The sequence below is a fragment of the Trifolium pratense genome, linkage group LG3 (genome assembly GCF_020283565.1).
Source record: "Trifolium pratense cultivar HEN17-A07 linkage group LG3, ARS_RC_1.1, whole genome shotgun sequence".
Classification (NCBI taxonomy): Eukaryota; Viridiplantae; Streptophyta; class Magnoliopsida; order Fabales; family Fabaceae; genus Trifolium; species Trifolium pratense.
In genome coordinates, this window is record NC_060061.1 from 24,862,526 (window position 1) to 24,886,931 (window position 24,406).

Consider the following 24,406-nt stretch of genomic DNA (forward strand, 5'->3'; position numbering starts at 1 on the left):
CCTTTTTTGGTTTCCTTAACCAGTGCCCCGGGGGCACCGGTTAGCATGACCCATAATTTTATGCATAATGTTGATTCTTGTTGAGATTCCCCCTTGTTTTTATAACATTCCGTGTAGATTTTATTAGAGCAATTCCATTGTTTTTGTTAACACAATGAAAGCAATTTCACTGCCATCAATGTTCTGGCTTTATCATTGTGAATCCCTTCTATAAACTATTTATCTTCCAATTTTCTCAGACCTTCTATTCTAATATCTTGATGGGTTACTACTATTGTAAACCCAGGGCTAATGATACTCATACTTCAAATGTTGTTCTGATCTTGGCTGTGGCATTGATTCTTCTGGTTGCACCAAAGCTCTTCTCAAGTGAACCAGAGGAAGAAGTTGAAGTAGAGAGTGGTCCTTCACCTTTGTTAGTACCAATACTCGTAATAATGATCGTTGTTTTGATTTCGTGGTTGGGAAGCTCTGGAAAACGGGTTTGTGCCAAGCCACGGTATTGTTACTGCACACATGCTTGCTACTGTTACCGGTAGATAGTGTTTGTTCAAGACCTTGGTGGTGGGTGATGATGAATGGTATTGTGTTCTTTGTCACCCCATTATCTCAGGCTAATTAATAAATAAGATATTGCATAGGATTATAAGATGAGCTTGTAATTTATGAGTTTGTTACCATTCTTCATATAAAAAGAGTGAGATTCAATGTTAGTGATGTATCAAAAGACTGCAATTATATAGTTTTCTTATTTATTAGGTATATTTTTTTGTATCACGCTACAATATAGTAATATAAATTAGCATATAATTTAAGCATGTTATGTTTTAATGGTTGTGTATTCTTGCTTTAGCATTTCTGAAATGGACAACTCACTCTGTGCAGTTTAAATGTAAATAAATCATGTAAATTGTGATGCTCCCAAGTAGGTTAGAGTTGGATGGAATGAAGATCTTTATGGCAGATATTTTTTATAGGGTACAAGTACAATTTTAAGCAAACTATTTGTTATACTAATTAATACTTGTTGAGCCTACGACTTTTGGTTTTGCAACACATAGGTTTTTCCCCGAGGAATGCATTGATTGTTATCATGCTATAATTCTAGAGAAATATATATCTCTTACTGCAATTGCACGGTGCAATACTTGTGAAGACCTTTAAATCTAGAGAGAAAACCTCTCGCTAAATTTAAAGATGTTCACATTTGTTGCACTATGCCGTTGTTGTACCAGATATTTTTTTTCTCTACATTTTTAGTAGGTAATGGCTCAATCAATAATCACCACCCAGCAACTTAAAGTGGGCAAAGCTCATTTGTCACACATCATCATTCATCACAATTATTTGTTTTCTATGATAGCTATTTGATTGAGTCTAATGCGGTGTCATAATTTAAGTGGATTATACAATACTACCAAAAGTTAAATTCTTGTAGCAGTGGTGGGAATGGATTTGGATGAGTCGGCTGAAAGAGACAGCCATGTTACGTTAGAAATGCAAATAGTGCTGTGTGTTGGAGGTAATCACTAAACGTACTGTAGTAGGTGCAATCTGCAATGCAATCAATTGAGTAGGAAATGAGCAAAAATGACATCAAAGAAAATCAAACTTTTGATATTGAGTTAAAATTTGTGGTTAATGAAGTTACATTCATGGTTAATAAATTTTGACACATGATATATCAATTAATCATATACTCCCTCTAGTTTTTATTATAAGAGAAATTTGATTTTTTAGATTCATTGTAAAACTAATGTATCTAGACTATAATATTGTCTACATACATTAGTTTTACAATAAATTTAAAAAGGAAAACTTCTCTTATAATAAGGATCGGAAGGAGTACTACTTAACGAAATTAATCACATATTTGAATTGTGTTAACCACAAAAAAAGTTGTGTAAATTTTGTTTACATGTAATTATTGGCAGTACCAACCAAACATGTTTACACAACTGCGGTTTATATGGAAAGCCATGTATCATGTACTAATTAAAGGTCATAATCAATAATTAATCATAACTTGAAAAGATAAATAACATTATCTTGCTATATTATGTCCTACACTTCTACAACACCATTCACCCCTTTTAAGGTAGAAAATCCTCTCACCTTTTTTCACATTTACACAAAATCTGATTCTTTGACTAACCAAGTATCAGTAACTTCTAGAGATCAAAAGGGTTTCTTTAAATCTTCTCACTTCTGAATTCTGATACTAAAAAAATGGCTTACAACAGAAACAGTTCTGTTTTGGATGGATTCACTTTGAGTCCCCTGCCATATCCTGTTCTGCTAATCTTAGCAGTGATCTTCATCTTCCTTGGTACTTCATGGTACCTTTCTTATGAAGAAGTTGTTGAAACAGCTCAAGAACAATTGGGTTGGCTTCTATTTGCTACACCAGTGTTGTTAATATTTATAGTTCGTTTGGTATCATCAATGGAAGATTCAGGTTGGTTTTCTGGTTCTTCTGTATGGGACAGTCGCGGGAGAACTCAACAAAGTCCATCAGAAGGTAGCTCTCCTTGGGGTGTGGCTGCTTTGATTGTTGTCTTGTTGATTTTGGTGCAGTTTCAATCCTCGTTTCTTGATGGCTGGTTTTATTGATTTGGAGTTCTTGTTTTAGCTGGTTTGTGTTTTTTATTTCTATAGGTTGTTTAATTTTAGCTGCTTTTGTTTTTAGTTTCTAGTTTCTACCTATGAAGCACAGACACTCCTCGTTGTTAGTGTTTGCCTTCGTGCTTCATAGGTTTCTCTACTAACTATGAAGTATGACTATGTGATACACTAAATATTTAGATCAAGAAAGGAAGGTGAGGTATATTTACTTCTAATTAGTTCTAAATGATGGTGAAGATGCAACTGGTATATTTACATAAGTTATTTCGTGTTTTTTTTTTTTGACAAAACATGTTTTTTTATTGATAACTATGTTATAAGTAAGAAGTATCTATGGCCATTTAACAATAATTAATTTTTAGAGAACTTATTAGATACTCGTACATAAGATGTATTCTCTCGTTCCAACCAAATTTTATACTTACACTTGAATCATAGTTGTTGGAATGATTAAGTGATTGTTAGGAACGTTGTGAGAAACCCAATTCTCACGTCCCTTGGCAATGCTCCCGTGAAAATAAGGAAGCTTATCAAATTGTACACGATGTTTGAATGTGAAAACAAACATGTACTTAATGGAAGGTGGTATCGTGACGAAACGAACCTACTATTTCTTCCTTGCTTTAAGAAACTCATTGACCGTTTAAAACATGACCTAATAATCTACTGGAAAAAGGGAAAAGAAACGCAATTGTCATGAAATCATGGAATTTCTTTAAGGCTTGGTTATTCTCACAAGTGTTTATATTTTTCTTATAAACTCTTAAATCAAATAACAAAAATTGTAAACTCTATTATATATATATATATATATATATATATATATATATATATATATATATATATATATATATATATATATATATGCGTCGGTCACTAAGAAGAAGAAAAATTTATGTATTATAATGTATTTTTTCAGTAAACTTTCAGATAGTGACATAACAAAAAATAATAATGATAGAGACATACTTTATATTTAAATACATTTGTATTTAACATTAGTGATTTTCATATAAGAAATTCAACTTGAGGGGTCACCACCAACAGGGTTTAAAACCACTTAGAATATGATATTGAGATTAATCAAAAAAAGCCATAGCAACATGCTTTGAAAGTGTGAACCGAAAGTTGAACCTTCCACAAATAGAATATGAAATAAAGAAGAGAATCAACAAAAGTAATAAGTGGAAGTAGAAGGTAGTGAAATGTTATTAAGCTTTGTAGCTAGTGTAATGAGAGAACCATAATAAGCTAATAACAATGCCAAATATCACAAACAAATGAAGAGTTGGAGAAGGAGAAACAGTTGCTATGTTCTGCTCATTGTATCCTTGTTTCCATTCTGTATTCCTCTTCTTGGAGAATAACCACCCCATATTACTCTTTCTTTTTCTCACTCAGTCAAACATGCAGTAACAAACTGTGTCACGAGCATACTAAGAATAGGTTGTTCTTTAAGGTTTATATAAGAGCTTATAAGATTCTTTTGCTTCTGATATAAGGATGGATTTGGACTTTGGTATATATTCTTTGAGTGTAACTAATGTAATATCAACATATTTTGTTCTGTACTAGAACACTTGCAATTGTCGGGCATCAGTGTTTCTTGATTGAGAAGAATGAGAACAAAGAATTTTCATTGGCCTTATTCAACACACTTCAAGGTGGAGAAAAAGAATAGAAAAATCATCCTCAGCAAAGACCATGCTTTTGATACAATCATTCAAATTCACATACTCACCAGCAACAAAAAATCATTCAAATTCACTTAACTTGGAAACAATTTTTAGATTTAATATTGGTGATGATAATGTATGGAATTGTACTATCAATTTTTTTTTTTAATTGTTTGAGAACTCTATATTTTAAATAGATCAAAATACCAAATTAAAATTGCGCCATATTATATTTTGCACAAAATATCATGCTTTTGTGTCTATAGGAGCACTTTTTCTTATTCTCTTCTTTTATCAATACTAATACCAATTTTTAAGGCCTGGCTATGTTCTTATTTATGGCCAACAAAGAGAACATAACAACATGTTAGATTCACCGACAAGATTTTCAACCAACCGATAAAAAGGCCAACCATATTCATATTTACCAAGAATCATAACCTGATAAATTGATTTAATGTTGCACAAAAACCCTCATACAAGACTTGAATTATATAACATTCTTAAAATATTACTCGCAAAGAGTGTTTCTGACATGCTGGCATTGGTTCTATTGTAAACACAAAAGCATCGTAATATATATGTTTTTTTGATAACTTGTCAAAGACACAATAAATTAATACTCTATAAATACTGAGTCTAGTCGCACGGACAAAACTTTCATTTATAATCCAAGCAATACATTAGATAAAATTAGCATGGTCATTTTAGGATAGTTTGCAATTAAGGGATTTACAAACCAACACATTACCTACACTGGTCTCAACTTGGATAGTTTCCATCTGTAATTTAAATTTTTCACAAGAAATAGGAATATAAACAATTGAACCTGTGAAGCTTTTCCCTCACAAGGAAAATTTATGATTAAATTACAACAGTACGCAGAATAAAAATTCCTAGTCAGGAAGAGATAACAGAAGCGAATTTCTTTTTTGGATAAGAAAGAATAGATGTTATACCTCTATTAGAATAGTTGCAGCAGCAGCACAACGAAAACCCTCACAGTAGCTTCGAAAGGCATAAGCACTTGTCTAAAATTATGTCCTTTCTCATTCAGTAGACTTTCTTCCCCCAACTACACTACTTGATGAGCTATCCTGAACACTGTGAGATGAAGAACACTTGCCTAATGAACTACCTTCTGTGAAACTGTTTTCCTTCCTTGACGACTTACTAGATTTTTTTTGTGCGGATGATAAATTCTGCAAAATCAGACGACAAACAGACTTTAATCCAATACCCCTTCTTCTACATATATAGGTTACAAGATTTTCGAAGAAAAAATTAGCGCTAACCTGTTCTGCAGAAGACCCGGGAGTCTTCAACTCAAGGTCCGTTGCTACATCATTGGAATCCTCATTTCTTTGAGCCTTGCTCTCCCTCGATGATTTGTTTTTGGAGTCTTGTTTTCCTGATACATGGGACCGGCTACCTGGATGAAGAGGCGGGGATATGTACTGAGTGGATTGTTGTTCCACAATTGTATTCGGGGCTAAAAAAGGAACATATGTTGAACACGGGTTAGGGATGACTGCAGGATGTTGATTAGCATAGTAGGGGTACGGCTGCATGGGAATTGAACCAGGAGGTACTGGCATTGGGACTGGATACGGATATGATGGTGGAGCCATCATAACGGAATGATCCATTGCAGGCCATGGATACATAGTCCTTAGTTGAAGCTGATACTGGTTATTCAAATTCTCGATATCTGATTTAAGAGAAGCTTTTTCTTCTCTGAGATCATTTTTCTCCTGAGACAACTGAAAATTAAATGAAATAAAATCATTTCCTCTGTAATTTTATGTACGGAAAGCATCAAGGTGATTCACCTAACCAAGAGAAAATATTACCTCACGAGACTCTTCATTTAGCATAGTATATTCATCTTTTAGTTTACTAACTTGAGAAGTAAGGTCCTTCAGCAATTGAACTGTATCGCCTAGAATGGTTGCTTTATCGTTTTTGGGCCTATCAGGGTCTGCATTTCAGAGTCACCACAAGCACAGAGTGATTTAAAAGGAATTATGTTTTATTCGTTCTAGGCATCGAATGCCTAACATTTGGATGAATTCTAGAGAAGTAACAACCAACAATTTGTTTGGTAAAATTTATCAACGTCTGTAACTTAATGTAACCTTTGCCACATGTAGCTGAAAATAATTAAAACTCTAAACAGGTACTTCAAAATTTGAAGTTGTTGACATTATACAAGTATGAAAATTGAAATAACACTCCTAACTCCTTTTGATTCAATGGACGAATGCAGCATTTAATGTACATTATGGATGAACCAGTACTCTGGGATAGGTAAACTAAAAAACAACTACATGCAAAATACTAGACAGTTCACACAAATCATTTGCCTCTAAGATATACACCAATATGATTTTGGTGTAATGTATAGTTCAAATAAATCAATAGAAATAATCAAAGTTTAAACAATTTATTCGCTCCAAATAGAGCAGAGTGCTGAAGGGGGGCGGGGAGCACAATGAAACAAAATGTTTAAAAACGAAGAAAAGGGGGAGATCAGAATAGTTGACAATGAAAAAACAAAAACGAAATGGATGCCAACATCTATATAGCGATGAAAAACAACAAGGGCAAATGAGAGTCTTGAAGTTGTATATCATTAAAAAGTACGGAATAACAGAATATATCAAGAACTAGTCACGTTTTTCCGCGGTCTATTCACTTTTTGCTATTCTCCTATGTTAGAAAGTGAAGTTTCATTTACCTAAAATGTTACCCAGTTCTACAAACTGTTCATTGAGTCGATCCCTCCTTAACTTTTCTCGGTCAGCCTTTTGTGTCTTTCTAGCAGGTGTACAATCCATTGGTTCAACTTCAGACTCTGGCCGCAGAAACATAAGTTCCAAAAAAGCAAAATAATTAAGCCAAAGGATAGATCATTTATTTTAGTCTTGAACATTAACAAAACCAAAATTGTCAAAATAAAGTAACTAATTTACTTCAACTCTTCGAGCAGTAATCTTTGTCACTTCCAAAAGCCACAATTTCAATATCTGTTCCTGCACATTTTTCAGATGAAGGTATTTAATTTCATAGAATAATAACTTAACTTCTCAGCAATCAAATCTAATGGAACTTCTTAAGTTAAAATCTCATAGAATTGTTCCTATTTAAAAGCTCTCCAAAGCTTATTTTTCTCCATTTAGTTCAGTGTATCCGTTGTTCCGTTACTGCTTAAGGAGGGAATCAATAAGGTCATATGAAAATGTCAATATAGTCAATTACAGCTTAAAATCATTAAAAACTTTGTAATGATAACATAACAAGCTCCCTTAAATTCTCCTTACTCATAAGTAAACATACACAAATCTTAACATAACTCAAATCATTGATTAGACTCAACTTTATCTTTAAAACACATTCATTCATATTCATATAGTACTTACAAACCTTCTAAATTTCTCACAATGCATGCACAATCAACAAACTACACAACACCAATTTGGGATTTAACACATTAACAATTTTATTACCAAAAAAAAATAAATAAAAAATATTCATACACTTATAGTGACAAGAAAGAAAAAAGTAATTTTGGGGCTTTAACTCTTGAGTTAAGAAAAAAGCTCAAATTTTAAAAAGAAAAGGGAAAGCGAAACTAACAAGGAGTTAAAATCAAACTAAGAGATAAGGTAACATAGAAGAATGAGCAAAACCCATGTCAAATAAACCATAAAGATTGAAAATTGAAAGGAAAAAACGCATTAAGATAACAAATTGTACCCAAAATTGAGTTGAAAACGAGGTGAAGGAAAGTGCAATTGTTGAAAGAAATTAAGAGAAATTGAAATGGAAGAAGAAAAGGGTTGATGAATTTTTTTACCTGGTTGTGTTATTCTTATCTATTGTTGATCCTTATCTTCAAATTTTTATCCAATTCCCAATCTTGTTCTTGTTCTTCTTCGGTTCTGAATTCAATGTTTGAGCAAAGAAAGGTAAAAGGTGAAACGATAGTTGGAGCGGTCGTTTTGGATCACAGCAAACGACGGAATTTTTATGCTGTCGTAGTGTGGTCTCTTGATTCCCAAATTTGAAGGTTATTATTGGTATTCTGAATATTTTATTCGATTTGGATAATGTCTTCTTCCTAGTGTCAATTAAATAATAAATTATTATGTTCCATAAGTGTAGCTCAAATGGTAGCTACTAGGGACATTATTGGAGTAGCCGGGGTTCGAACCCCGGATTCCACACTTCTCAACATTTAAATGTGTGAGAGTCTAGTCACTAGGCTACTTGACAAAAAATAAATAAATTATTATTAGTTTTTTTTTTATAAGTATAATTATTAGGAAAATGCTAAACAGTGCCCCCGGGGCACTAGTTAAGCATCTTAAAATAGAAATTCTGTCTCGAAATGCGTGCATTCAATGTATCAAAAGTACAAAAAGCTGTCTTTTCAATATAAATTTTATTTTTTATTTCCTTTTTAGGTATGCTTAACAAGTGCCCCGGGGGCACTGTTTAGCATGACCCTAATTATTATTAGTATAGTTTTTGAATATGGATGTCGATGGATATCCATGGACTCGGATAGTATGATATTCGTATTCACTCCGTTGGTTAAATTTGATATTCATGACTGCCCCATGTGCGGGTATCCGCTAAACGGGTAATCCATGAATATTTAACTATCCGCGGATATTGACAGTCAGATATCCATGGATGGCTTTTTTTTTTTACAAATAAAACTGATTATTTGAAGAAAAAAAAAATGTTAGCTTCTTTTGAAGACATAAAAAATATTAACACATAATATTCTTACGTTTTATGAGGCTAAAATATTTTGAATATATTGAAAAGAGGAAATAGAGTATATATGGAGTACAAAATCCCCTAAAAGAATACAAAAAATTTACTAATTTTAGTAATATATAAGCGGGTATGGATATTCGCGGGCATTGATGGTATTAAACCCGCATCCGAATCCATTAAATATGGATAATTGAAATATTCATTTATTTTATCTGTGAATATCCATTAAACTATCCGCTCTGTACCCGTGGCAGATTTTATCTGCATATATTCTCGGGTACGGATATTTTTGTCATCCCTATTTTTGAATAACTAAAGTTGTGTCGATTTAAACTAATCGTTAGTTGGTTCAGTGGTGATTGACATTGAATTTGATAGGGAGACCACAGTTCCATCCTCCGTAACTACGATCGGGAGGTTTTCATACCCCTCATTGTGAACCCGCAGTTGTTCATATTGTTTCTTCACCCTCTTTGCGTCAAACCAATTTCCCCATGCGCTAAAATGTTGTTTCCCCGATTAAACAACATTAATGTTGCAATCGTTTCACACCTTATCATTCCTATTTCGCGAAATACACCACACAAGCATCGCAACAAGTCCTGTTGAATTCCAGTCCTCCTTATTGCACACATCAAACAACACTGCACATGCATCATTTTTCGCATCCAGTCTACTCTAAAATCTTTAAGCACTTATTGACTTGTTTTAAGCAATTTAGAGTAAAAACCACAACTATATATAATTATTAATTTTTATTTGTAAATTACCCATTTTTTGCTACTTTCACCTAATTCCCATAATTTTCGTAGGTTTATGGGAATTAGGTTTAGGACCTACACACATTGTGGTTCCTTGACAAATATTTCTCAAGGTCCAGGTTATGGTGGGTAAGGTTTCTATTTTTCCCATCATGAGAAACTTACTTTTGACCGGCACTAGATTGTTGCATCCGGTCTTTAGTAAATTTAGAATTTTCTCCCTTATAAAATTTAGAATTTTTAACACACAAAAAAATAACCCTGATATAATCACCGTAAAAACATTTCTTCAAAGAACCATTATTTTATTTTTTTTGTATTCAGAACCATTACTTTTTTTATTCCGATTCTTATACCACTCCTCCTCATCTTATTTTTATTTTTTTTGAAGTCTTATCATTCATATTAATAAACTATTTAAATAAATGTGGAAATATTATATTAATAATTATTTAATCTACTAATAAACTACTATTGTTAAGTATTGACCAACAGACATCTGACACAACACGAATACGAACACATTAACATTTATCCGATATGTGTTGTACGAGTGATTTGCAGGTGTCTAGACATTAATCCAAAAAGTGTTAGAGTAAAGAAAAAATGATTATTTTCTAAACACGCGTGTGTCTTAACTCTACAGTATATGTTGTACGAGTGTCATATGAGTGTCGGAGAGACAGACACATACGCATATCACATTATGTGACATGCTTAATTGTAAAACTGTATATGCTTCATCTCATGGCTACTAACACATACTATTTTTATTTTTATTTTTTAAAAAAAACTACTAAAATAATACAAAATCCTGTTATCCACATCATACATATATTTGATGCAAATAAAACTACTAAAATAACACAATGTTTACTAAAATAAAACTTTTCGAAATTATTCCTCTTCTTTGGGATGAAAATGTCAACCACTTCACCTATTCTGTCAAACCTTTCCTAGATGAACCTCCTCTTGAAAGCTTGTAAAATAGAAAGATAGAACTTGTGCATTTTTGTCCGTCTTGTTGCTGCCCATTTTGTTTACTCTAGGGGTGTGTAAAATATCCGGTCATATGGATATGACTATATCCAAATCCAAAACCAAATCCAAATAACCAGTTATTTGGAAACAAATATTAACAAAATGGTTAGACATTCATTCTGTAAATTCGGTTTTTTATTTAAATTTCCATATCCATGTCCAAATCCATTGGATTAGACTTTTTGCGCATTTCTTCATTTTTTTATGCTAATTATCCTATAATTGATTTTTTTAAGCTTTTTGTTTTTTCATTTACGATAAATAATCTAAAATTGACGGTAATTGCTTCAAATTGAATCCTACAGTCACAAGTTGTTGTCTTTTTACTTTTTATGTATTTGACTATTATTCAAAAGAATCAAAACTTTTTCCCAATTGAAGGTGTGGTTCTTGTTTCCAGGGACGGACCCAGAAGTTGTGCGTAGTGGGGTCACTATAAAATTGAATCATTAAATAAATATAACATTTTCAAAGGCATAAAAATACATCATAATTGTTCTCTACGACCTTTCATATTTTAATAATATTGAATAATTTTCTCTTTTTCAACATCCAGAAAAATATCTTTCTCGATATAAGTAACTAAACAATTATTTAACCAGTCATCTCCCATGCGATTTCGCAACCGATTCTTGATAATATTCATTGCAGAGAATGTTCTTTCAGCTGTTGCAGTTGCCACCGATAACATCAGAGATAATTCCAAAAGTAAATATACCAACGGGTACACAACATGTTTTCTGGTCTCCACTAGCTTTATAGAGAGGTCGCTGATCCCCCTTAATTCTGAAAATTCATTATCAGAGCATACATCTAAGAAGTAATTCTCAAGCTGGCAATCTAGTGCTAATAGTTCGATCGGGAAAAATTCTGAAGGATAAAACTGCACTAAACAAACCAATTTTCCCTTATCAAATGCAGAAAATGAATGCCTCGGACTTAAACAAGCTACACAAAGAAGTAACTAAGTATTCGCTTCTGTAAAACGATTATTCAACTCTTGAATTTGTCGATCAATCACTTCATAGAACAATTAAACTTGAAAATGATATAAATTAGAAACTTTCTCCATTCTTCGCTTTGACTTTTTTTGTACTGGTTTAAATAAATCATTCATATTTGGAATGTCAACTTCATTATGCTCACAAAATAATGAAACATCATTGAGCAAAGAATCTCAACCATTATCCCTTATGGCCTGTAATCTCTCTTTGGTCACTTTGACTAATTTCATAGCATTTACAATATCTTGATCACTTCTTTGTAATGCTTAAGATAATTCATGAGTAAGTCCTAAAACATTTTTCATCAAGTGCAATATGAAAATAAACTCAAAAGATTGCATATAACTCATATATAACAATGCATCACCCTTTTGATTTGCATCTGTTCCATCTTCCTCAACCATTTCTAATTTAATCTCTATCACTTGGATGATAATCTGAAATTCTTTTGTCCTTAACCTAGAAGTCGATGATTGCTCTGATGATTTTCTTTTGAAAAATCTCTCCATTGTTGTTTATTGCTAGAACTAGAAGTAAAATAAAAATGACACAATTAAAACTATTTTCATTCATGGCAAATACTAAAAAACCCTAACAATGGAATTTCATCCGATAACACAAATTCAAGTTCAACAAGGTGATAATATATGTTCAGTTTTGATTACAATAATAAAACAAGTAATGAATGCATAAGAAAGAATTAAGCTTAAAGAATTATAGTTAAATTAAAAAAGTAAAATAAAGGGTTTACCTCTTAGAAGATCTAACAATGGAGAAAGAGAAGAAAAAATGGAGGAATGTTGAACAAGGGAGTGTACGATGCTGAACAGAGAAGTTTTGACGGTGGCAAAATGGCGTGTTGCCGTCGGCACTTGCCGTGTTGTCGCTGGTCAGTAGAAGAAGACATGAGAAAAAGGTAAATATGAGAGTTGAATTTATGGATGTTTTGGATCAAGTGAGTGTGGGCCTGAGTGTAAACTGCTATAAATTTATTTACTAATTTATTTCTTATATAATGGAATATCTGTATAGTAGCAGTATATAAAAAAAAATCCACATCAAAGTGGGGGCATAGGCCCACATAGCACCCTTCTTAAGTCCGTCCCTGCTTGTTTCCTAATCAAACCTTCAGAATTAACTTCAGTTTGTTACTCTGTTCAATTTGGCATTAGTGATAGTGCAGTTACTTATAGCTTTGCAGGTCTGATGCATCTTTTTATTTTGTATCTTGACAGTAACAAGTTTTGCAGGTTGATTCAATTTAATCTTAAATTAAAGGAATGAGTTCAATTTTTTATATTCCGTTCCATTAAAAAAATTATATATTAATGTTGCGATCGTTTCACACCTTATCATTCCTATTTCGCGAAATACACCACACAAGCATCGCAACAAGTCCTGTTGAATTCCGGTCCTCCTTATTGCACACATCAAACAACAATGCACATGCATCATTCTTCGCGTCCAGTCTACTCTAAAATCTTTAAGCACTTATTGACTTGTTTTAAGCAATTTAGAGTAAAAACTACAACTATATATAATTATTAATTTTTTTTTTAAATTACCCATTTTTTGCTACTTTCACCTAATTCCCATAATTTTCGTAGGTTTATGGAAATTAGGTTTAGGACCTACACACATCGTGGTTCTTGACAAATATTTCTCATGGTGCAGGTTATGGTGGGTAAGGTTTCTATTTTTCCCATCATGGGAAACTTACTTTTGACCGGCACTAGACTGTTGCATCCAGTCTTTTGTAAATTTAGAATTTCCTCCCTTATAAAATTTAGAATTTTTAACACAAAAAAACCCTCCCTGATATAATCACCGTAAAAACATTTCTTCAAAGAACCATTACTTTTTTTTTTTTGTATTCAGAACCATTACTTTTTTTATTCCGATTCTTATACCACTCCTCCTCATCTTAGTTTTTTTTTTTTGAAGTCTTATCATTCATATTAATAAACTATTTAAATAAATGTGAAAATATTATATTAATAATTATTTAATCTACTAATAAACTGCTATTGTTAAGTATTGATCAACAGACATCTGACACAACACGAATACGAACACATTAACATTTATCCGACATGTGTTGTATGAGTGATTTGCAAGTGTCTATACATTAATCCAAAAAGTTTTAAAGTAAAGAAAAAATGATTATTTTCTAAACACGCGCGTGTCTTGACTCTACAATATATGTTGTACGAGTGTCATATGAGCGTCGGAGAGACAGACACATACGCATATCACATTCCGTGACATGCTTAATAGTAAAATTGTATATGCTTCATCTCATGGCTACTAACACATACTATTTTTATTTTTATATTTTAAAAAAAACTACTAAAATAATACAAAATCCGTTATCCACATCATATATATATTTGATGCAAATAAAACTACTAAAATAACACAATGTTTACTAAAATAAAACTTTTCGAAATTATTCCTCTTCTTTGGGATGGAAATGTTAACCACTTCACCTATTATGTCAAACCTTTCCTAGATGAACCTCCTCTTGAAAGCTTGTAAAGTAGAAAGATAGAACTTGTGCATTTTTGTCCGTCTTGTTGCTACTCATTTTGTTTACTCTAGGGGTGTGTAAAATATCCGGTCATATGGATATGACTATATCCAAATCCAAAACCAACTCCAAATAACCAGTTATTTGGAAACAAATATTAACAAAATGGTTGGGCATCCATTCTGTAAATTCGGTTTTTTAATTAAATGTCCATATCCATGTTCAAATCCATTGGATTAGACTTTTTGCGCATTTCTTCATTTTTTTACGCTAATTATCCTATAATTGATTTTTTTAAGCTTTTTGTTTTTTCATGTACGATAAATAATAAATTGACGGTAATTGCTTCAAATTGAATCCTACAGTCACAAGTTGTTGTCTTTTTACTTTTTATGTATTTGACTATTATTCAAAAGAATCAAAACTTTTTCCCAATTGAAGGTGTGGTTCTTGTTTCCTAATCAAACCTTCATAATTAACTTCAGTTTGTTACTCTGTTCAATTTGGCATTAGTGACAGTGCAATTGCTTATAGCTTTGCAGGTCTGATGCATCTTTTTATTTTGTATCTTGACAGTAACAAATTTTGCAGGTTGATTCAATTTAATCTTGAATTAAAGGAATGAGTCCAATTTTTTATATTTCGTTTTTATATTCCGTTCCATTAAAAAAATTATATATTAAATTAGATTAAAACATTGCTTGTTTTTAGTTTTTATCAAGTTTAGTTCCTTTTCTTTAATACTAGGAATAAACCCGTGCGTTGCACGGATTCGATTAAAATATATAATTAAAATATTTTTATAAATAAAAAAAATAATGATTGTGATAACTATAATCACATATAGTTAAATAATATATATTATTTTAAAATATAATTATGTTTAATATTAGTATATGAGTAAAAAAAAAGTTGTTTAGAAATATTAGATTTTTTATTAATTTATATCGTAGTTTGTTTATATTTTAATGTAATAGATCTCTTATAATATTTCATAAGTTTGAAAGGATGTATCATTTTTTATTTTATTAGTGTAATCATATAAGATTTTAGTTTTCTTTATATGAGTTGCAATTTTATAGTCAAATGTCACTTTGTTTTTTATTTTTGATGTATTCCTTATTTTATTATTTTCAATAAGAGTTGGAGGCATACCTAATTATACTTGTAGACAATATTGCTCATGAGAAATGTTAAAATAAGTTTTGATTATAGAATATGATTCATATATGGTGGCTTTGCCTATTTGTTCCACGTGATCTCATTTTTTGAAAAAATTATGTATCAAATAGTGTATTTGCTTACTACGTTCTATGCAATTTAAGGTTCCAAATAGCTTATCTACTTACTCATCTCTCGTTCTCTTGGAGTTTATTCTCACTTATTCACTTGGTGAAATTTTATTCCAACTTTATTAGTCCCAATTTTTTAGTCTATTGTTTGGTTCACATTTATTTTTGCTTGGTCCTTTTGTTTTTGGTTTGTTTTTCTTTTTCTTGGCGAGGTTTGTGTCTCTTCAAAATTATTGTTAGTTTTTGTCCCTCTTATTTAATATTTTCTTGAACATTTATTTTATTTTTTCTTATTATATTATATAAACTCGAATATTTGTTGTTGTTAACATATAAGTTTGGACGAAGATTTTATATATTTGAATTTAGGTTTAGTTATTTGGTTAAGGTAAAGAAAGTCTTATAGATGAATTTAAGATTTAACATGTGTCATCTTCTTATTTGCTTAAAGAAATGTCATCTTATTCTTATAAATATTCCACTATTTTATTTTCAGCCGTAACGTAAATAATATTTTAGAATATGTACTTAATTTATCCAAAAACTTATATTATTATGTAAATTAAATTAATAATTTTTGAATTATTGATGAATTTTAGTTGTGTGTAAATATGTTTAAATATATGTGTGATTATATTTTCTAAATATATGTAAATATATTTTAACATCTACAGTTTTAATAAATTCTAAAATTTATTTTGACAAATGAGCATCAACAATTTTTATTTAATAATTTTTGTCTTTTTTTAATTTAATTTAGAAAGTTTTTAGTACAATTCTAAGTGGGAGGAAAAAGTATTTAGCACAATTCTTTTCATCGATTCATTTTATGGTTGTAAGAATAAGATGACATGCGTAGATTAAAATAGGACCGTCTATTAAAATTCATATATATTCATATTGAACCATCCAGAATTAGGCAAATGTTATACGATAAATGCATGAAGATTATATATTTGGACAACCTCTAAGTCAAGTTGAATCAATATACTTCTTGCATGTATTACAATTATAAGAACCGTATGACTTGAGTGTCAACTACAAAAAAAAAACTTATTTTAATTTTTACTTTGTTTTTGTTTCTATATTTCTCTTGATCGAGATCAAGTAGATCACCTACACATTGTAGACAATATAATATTTAAAAATGAGACACATATTTATATTTCTAAATTATTTGGATTGTCCTCTTTTAATTGAATGCCTCCAACATCAATATACCCTCGATCTATATAAATTTTAAGGCACTTCAAAATCAATAAATAGAAGTCTCTTTTATCCTCTTCAATTTATTCACATGAAAAAAATTAATTATATTCCTATTAATCAAAAAAAATTTATACAAATCTTCTACCTTATATAAAATAATAAATGAAAAAGAAAATAAGAAACAAATAAGCTAAAACATTAGACTAATAAAATAATAAATGAAAAAGAAAAGTTTTCTAATTACAAACATTATATCAATTAAAAAAAATGATGGTTTACAAACTCCCATTAGAGTTAAATACACATCCTTACATGATGTGTCATTTCATAGGCTTTATAAGGAGCAATGATGCAACGTAAGCAAAAATAGAAGTATGTTTTATCCTGTTCTCCTCCTTCACATGAAAAAATAGTCATATTCATATTAATCGATTCAACTCAAAGTTTAATTAATCATCGAACAAAACACCGGTTGATATTTTAAAAAATATCCAACCTAAAAAAGAAATATAAAAAATGATTAGAGATGTTCTAAACTCAGAGTAGTAGAAAAATTCCAATTTACAAACATATTAATAGGCAACTATCACATATATGTATATCAATTTCTTAATCAATCACATGTAGACATACCTGATATTCTAAGATGTTAGACACCATCACCTACCAAGGACAAAAACCAATATACTTATGATGTAACTATATATATGCACACGATAGCTTTTAAATCAATTCAAGACACTATAATGTGTAACTTAAACATATGGAAGGTGAAGATGCATAACTTTTTCTCATGGAGATGTTAGACAAAGAAACCATAGAGTTTTTGCCATGAGATAGATAAATTAAAATTTTGTTAAAACATAGAAGCTAGACTTCAATGTAAATTTACATATTCAATATGGTGGTGATATTTAGCTTTTGGGTTAACTTTATACAGAGCTTGTGTTTGATAATTAGCTAAATTTACATATTCAATATTAGTGTCTCCAAGAATTCTTTGTTTTCAATTGCATTAATAGGGAATTGTAGCATACAATATATATTTTAATAATATATTGCAATGCAATTAATAAAACAATAACATGATGCATCGTTCCACATTTCATTGCTTGCAATTCATTTTTGTCTCAATTAAACAACAATAAATTGTGTTAGTTTTTTTTTTAATATATTATTATTGTTTATTATTTATTATTAGAGTAACTCTATTATATGAAATATGAAAAGGTTTTAATAGAGATTGTAAATTTTTTTTATAGAGTGCCGCATCCAATTTCTTTTGAAAATCCATCCAATCTTTTATATTATAAGCTTGTATACATAAGCAAACTCTAAACCCTAATTTGTTTTTCCTATTTTCCCTCCATTTTATCTTGCAATTTTTATTAAAAAATAATATAATTTTGTCTTGACTAGGATTCAAACTCGCAACCCTTCAATGCAAGGCAATATTTCCAACCAATATGGAATGTATACCAATCGTGATTAAAATTATGTGCAATAATTGATAAGCACCATCAATTTTAAAAGTATATCATATCAAAATTATTGTTGACTATATTATTCATCACGAAATATTTTTATGTCTTTCCTGATCAATATTTTTTTTTCTACCGGATCATAAATTTAGAGAATAATTATCATGTGAGATTTGGAAAGTTATTATCACGTGTAATTTAGAAAGTTATTTTCAAACTCAATTCTGCTAAATCAATTTATTTTTTTTGCAATACACAACCATAGTCATGTCACTAATCACATTCATTATTTTGATTTTAACATTGCAGATTTAATATTAACAGATGATCAATTGATACAATATGCACTAACAGACCAATTGTGATTTAAATTATGTCCACAAAGTGTTAAGCTCCATCAACTTTCATAGGAAAGATTTCATACGACAATTAAGCACCATCAATTTTCATTGCACAATTTAAACAATTAAAAACCGATAATCTCTTATATTATAAGCTTGCTAACATAAGCTAACCCTAAACCAAATTTTTCCCCTCTCATTTTCTCTTTCTTTTTATTGCAGCTTTATATTAAAAAAATACAGATTTGTCATCGAACCTGCATCCCTTACTTACAATAAAACATTTCAACCGCTAAAACTTGTGCTTCAATTATGAAAGAATTTAGGAATCCTAATATGTTAACCCTATTTTCAATAAATTTGAACGGCGGAATTAATCACAATCTTTATTTATTTATGAATGTCTACTTAAGTTTATGTTCTTGATTATGTCTTTGATTTTTTTTAACCTTTAATTATCATCAATTTTTTAACCTTTAGTTATCAGAATTTTTTTTTAATAAGTAAACAAAACGATGGGGTTCCAAAATTATTTAAAAAATATATAAAATATAAAATAAGCACATAAACAAATATAGAATAATTAGTCCATGAAATTCCCTATACTAATTCTAATGGATATGTATAAATCGATATCGATAGTTGGTCCCTTTTAATTAAATTTTTCATTTGTCATTTAGGGACCAATTAACTATGAAATGAAGAGAATTCCAATAGTCTTAGACACTCTTTTTTTTTCTTTCTTAGTATTGAAAGAATATATTTTGTGGTTATATTGGTCCTTTTAATTAAATTTTTCATTTAGGAACCAATTAACTATGCAATGAAGAGAGACACACGTTTTTTTTTTATTAGTATTGAAAGAATTTCAATAGTCATGAATATTTTGTGGTTATATATATCTTATATATTAGTTGGTCCCTTTTAATTTAATTTTTCATTTTAGTTAGTTGGTCCCTTGTGTAAGAAGTTATATAGTGATAATTTGATATATTGATAATTAAAATTAAAATGATTTAATTTAATTAAAGGAGATGATGAAAAAGTTTTTTAATAGAGATTGTAAACTTTTCTTATAGTATAAAGGTGATAAAAAAAAATTTGGGGCCTAAATCCTTTACCAAAAAAAATTATTTTTGGGGGTCTAAATCTAGGGCTTGGGCCGCTTTACCCTTGGGCCGACCCGTGTCTACAAATAAATAAAAAAGTTGTTTAGAAATGATATTTTTCATTGATTTATATCGTAGTTTTTTTTTTTTTATTTTAATGTAATAGATTTCTTATAATATTTTATAAGTTTGAAAAGATGCATTATATTTTATTTTAATAGTGTAATCGTAGCTTTCTTTATATGAGTTGCAATTGTATAGTAAAATGTGACCTTGCTTTTTATTTTTGATGTAACCCTTATTTATTTCAATAGAGTTGGAGGCATGCATATATAAATACTTTTATTTACCGCGTGATCTCGTATTTTGAAAATTACATATCGAATAGCGTAACTGTTTATTTCCTTCTATGCAATTCAAGGTATCAAGTAGCTTTTCTACAAACTTTCCTCTCGTTCTTTTGAAGTTTCTTCTCACATATTGACTTGGTGGAATTTTATCCAGACTTTACTATTCCCAATTTTTTAAGTCTATTATTTTTTTACATTTTTTTTGGTTGGTCATTTTTTTAGTATAACAGTTTTTTCAACACCCTCCACCTGTTCGATAGTACAAAGATTAAGAAATACTATTCTTCTTTTTTTAGTTTGCATGATATTATAAGAATTTAACATTCAACATGTCATCTTATTCTTAAGACTATCTCACTATGTACTCACTCATAACTATAATATCTTATCTCCTAAATACTATTATGCTTAGAGAGTAATTTAAATAATAAAATAGATAAATATAATATAACATTTTATATTACTTATTAAGATTTCTTTGCCTTTTATTTGTCAGAATTATTTAGCTAGTGGTTTCGTTTATCATTTTCACCATATGCTTAATTCTTTTTCTTTTCTATTTTGGTTTAATTTTATTTTTCTTAGTGAGGTTTATGCCACTATCCTCTCTTTAATTTGTTTGCATCTTTAATTTTATGTGTCTTTTTAAGCAATGGAATATCAAAATTAGTAGTTAAAATGTTGGTGTAATAAAAAAGTATAAATTGTAAAGTAGTGACTAAATTGCTACGCCACTTTTTCTTCATCAATCAAACAAAATTTAAGGTAGATAGTGAGATACTTTTAATATTTGTCTTAGAAACTAAATGGAATCTTACAATTTTTCTTAGTGACTTAAATGAGTTTATTCTAAAAGTAATAAAGAAATTAAAATACAACTTAGCTCAATTGCAAACTTGAAAACCTTCGTACCAGCCCAATCCACTAATTTGAATCCTAACCAAGATGATTAAGCATATGAAAACACCTCTAACCAAGTAGAGATTAAATTCTTCCAAATTTGCTTCATACGACCAACTTATATTACATTTCCAAATCTTCTCTATTAAAACCAAGTACCACTAAAAAAAAGTTAAGAAATTGCAGTTATATATATTTTTCATTGTCGCAATGTTATTCTTGAATATACATTTCATTGCTATATTTGAAAGAAAAAAAAGAACCTATCCCAAAAACAATGAGGAAAATACATTTGAAAATAGAATTACATTTTTCCTTGAAACATTAAGATAATGTAGTTGATTTACTCAAGATTAGGACTAATAACGTGGGGGGCCAAAATCGCTCATTTGAAACTTGGGGGGCCAAAATCGCACAATTATAAAACGTGGGGGGCCAAAACTGCAATTTAGCCTTATATATATTATAACAAAAATACACTAAATATTCAAGCAAATATTATTAAATAAGAGACACAAAAACTAAAAATAAATTTGTAGGGTCACAAACTTTACCATAAAAAAGAAAAAACAAACCAAAACAAAAAAAGACTAAGAAAAAAAATGTAAACTAAACAATATACTAAAAAAATTGGGACTAATAAAGTCGGGATAAAATTTCACCAAATGAATATGTGAGGAGAAACTTCAAAAGACCGAAAGAGAAGTAAGTAGAAAAGCTATTTGGTGCCTTAAATTGCATATAAGGGAGTAAACGGCCGGTTACGTTATTTGATACGTAATTTTCAAAAAACGAGATCACGTGATAAAAAAAAGTATGTATGTACGCATGCCTCCAACTGTTATTGAAAATACAATAACGGAGACATAAAAAAATAAAAAGCAAAGTGACATATGACTGTAAAGTTGTCATTCATATAAAGAAAACCTAAGATCTTATAGGAGCACACAATTAAAATAAAATATGATGTATCCCTTCAAATTTATAAAATATTATAAGAGATCTATTACATTAAAATATAAACAAAACTATGATATAAATAAATAAAATCTAATATTTCTAAACAACTTTTTTTTTATATACATATACTATAATATTAAACATGATCATATTTTAAATTAATTATGTTTTAATTATGTGTGATTAAACTTATCACAATTATTATTTTTCATTTATAAAATTATTTTAGTTATATATTTTAATCGAACCCGTGCAACGCACGGGTTTACCGCTAGTAAAGGATTGTTAGACATGACTTGATGAAATTACTACAAAGAAGGTTAGAAAACACAAAAAAGAAATAAATAAGATTACAAAATATGAGACCATGGGCAAGTAGTGATGTGTGAGTATCAATATTTATAAAGACCATTGTGGTAAAACATACAGTTTTTTTTTTTTTATATATAATTATTGAAAGGAACTCCAACAATCATGATGGTTAATTGTATAATATAATAATAATAATTTTGCAGTTATAGTTGCATCATATGAATACCTAAGGGTCAATCATAATTGTTTTTATTCCTTGTAATTAATCGTTTGATTGTTTTTTTTTTTTTGATAAGCTAATCGTTTGATTGTTGATTTAACCTCTTGCAATGTGTAATAATATATTAATATGATTTATCTTGGTTTTTTAGAAAATTAGATTATATATATTTAATAACAATACTAAAAATTATATATACATATAATTTATGTGTACATATTTTAGTGACATATGGATATATTTTTTTGGTTTTTACGTATGAATGTTTTATTGATCCATATATACGAATTAAGTTTTTTATTTGGGCAAGTATATAACATTAGTATATATAGCACCATGTAGAAATAAACTCAAAGATTGAGTGAAATTGTCAAATGTTAAGATTTAGGAATGAGTAGAAAATGAATGTGAGGTGGTGGTTATAAAGAGTGTGAGAGAGAGTGAAAGTCACTAAACTTTTCTACTTTGTAAGTTATATTTGGAGGAATGTTAAAGGATGCATACAATTATGATGATGCTAAATAATGCATTAGTTTTTTTAAAAAAAATTTAATTTAATAAATTAAAAGAGACAATATTAAGATTTTAATAGAGATTAGGAACTATTTTTTAGAGTGCCACATCATCACAATGCTTGCTTATGAGCAACTCAACCTTCCTTTTACTAGTAAAAACACACATATCCAATAGAAAGACTCATCTAAAAAAAACACCACCATTGCGTATTGTTACTTATCGGATATAGAATAGATCTGCTTCTTTATTGTTCCTACGAATAGAATGTCCCATTGTTACTAAAAAACAAGAACAAATATTCATTCTTATATATTTAATAACAATACTAAAAATTATATATACATATAATTTATGTGTACATATTTTAGTGACATATGGATATATTTTTTTGGTTTTTACGTATGAATGTTTTATTGATCCATATATACGAATTAAGTTTTTTATTTGGGCAAGTATATGGATATTTAGGTTACTCTTAATTATTTAGTCATTTACGTTTTCTATTAATCCATATTTATCATTTTATATATGCCAAAATATAGTCTTTTGGAATTATGGGGGTTTCTTTTTCTATTCATGTATTAATCATTAGTCATGAAATTTAATTTGTGGAGGATCAATTTTATTTTAGATATTTTAATAATTAAGAGAAGTTGGTAAATTTTCAATAAAAATATGGAGTTTTTTTAGAGGTGCCACATCATCACAATGAAGGCCTATGAGCAATTCAACCTTCCTTTTACTAGTAAAAGATAAAAAACTGGATACGTTTTGCAAAATTGTGTTAAAAATGGTTCTAAAAGATAAATAACCACTTTTAAACATATTAGTAACCAGCTTTTAAACCTACAAATAACTAATTATTAATTTGGATTTTGAAATAACCAGTTTATAATTAGATATAAAAAAATAACCACTTTCAAACTAGTTTTAAATAAATAACAGATTATGTATCCATATCCATATTTATAACCGGTTTATCTAACCGATTTATAACAAAATATGGTTATGGTTATGTATCCAAATCCATATATGTGGTTTTGGTCCGGATATGGTTTGGTTTCTCAAAATATCCGACCATGCACATCCCTAGTTTACTCGCTATCTTTTGCTTCCCGAAGGAAAAAGATATTAAAATTATTAACTAATTCAAAAGTTATTAATTTTTGAGAAAAAAATATGCACCGACAATGTAAAATAATTGTATACTGTCAATGAATCAGAACAATATTTTCCACCATGTCACCCCCATTTAACTCTAATAAAGTCTCAAATAATTAACACAACA

The 24,406-nt window shown here is 29.5% G+C and overlaps 2 protein-coding genes across 3 annotated transcripts; one reads left to right on the forward strand and one right to left on the reverse strand.

Annotated features, from left to right (window-relative positions):
* The first annotated feature begins 2,027 nt into the window (after positions 1-2,027).
* On the forward strand, positions 2,028-2,840 carry LOC123913691. Its single transcript, XM_045964507.1, has one exon. It carries the CDS (start codon positions 2,230-2,232, stop codon positions 2,611-2,613), a length of 384 nt encoding a protein of 127 aa, XP_045820463.1. The 5' UTR covers positions 2,028-2,229; the 3' UTR covers positions 2,614-2,840.
* A 2,101-nt stretch (positions 2,841-4,941) lies between these two features.
* Positions 4,942-8,371, reverse strand: LOC123913692 (transcription factor bHLH121). Of its 2 annotated transcripts, XM_045964509.1 has the most exons (6): positions 8,161-8,371; positions 7,277-7,336; positions 7,042-7,158; positions 6,155-6,282; positions 5,597-6,064; positions 4,942-5,503 (listed from the first exon to the last, which is right to left on the reverse strand). In XM_045964509.1, exons 3-6 carry the CDS (start codon positions 7,139-7,141, stop codon positions 5,351-5,353), a joined length of 849 nt encoding a protein of 282 aa, XP_045820465.1. In that variant the 5' UTR covers positions 7,142-7,158; positions 7,277-7,336; positions 8,161-8,371; the 3' UTR covers positions 4,942-5,350. The 2 variants fall into 2 exon arrangements, with proteins under 2 accessions (XP_045820465.1, XP_045820466.1); XM_045964510.1 differs by having other exon boundaries at positions 7,042-7,336; positions 8,161-8,369.
* Between the last annotated feature and the right edge of the window lie 16,035 nt (positions 8,372-24,406).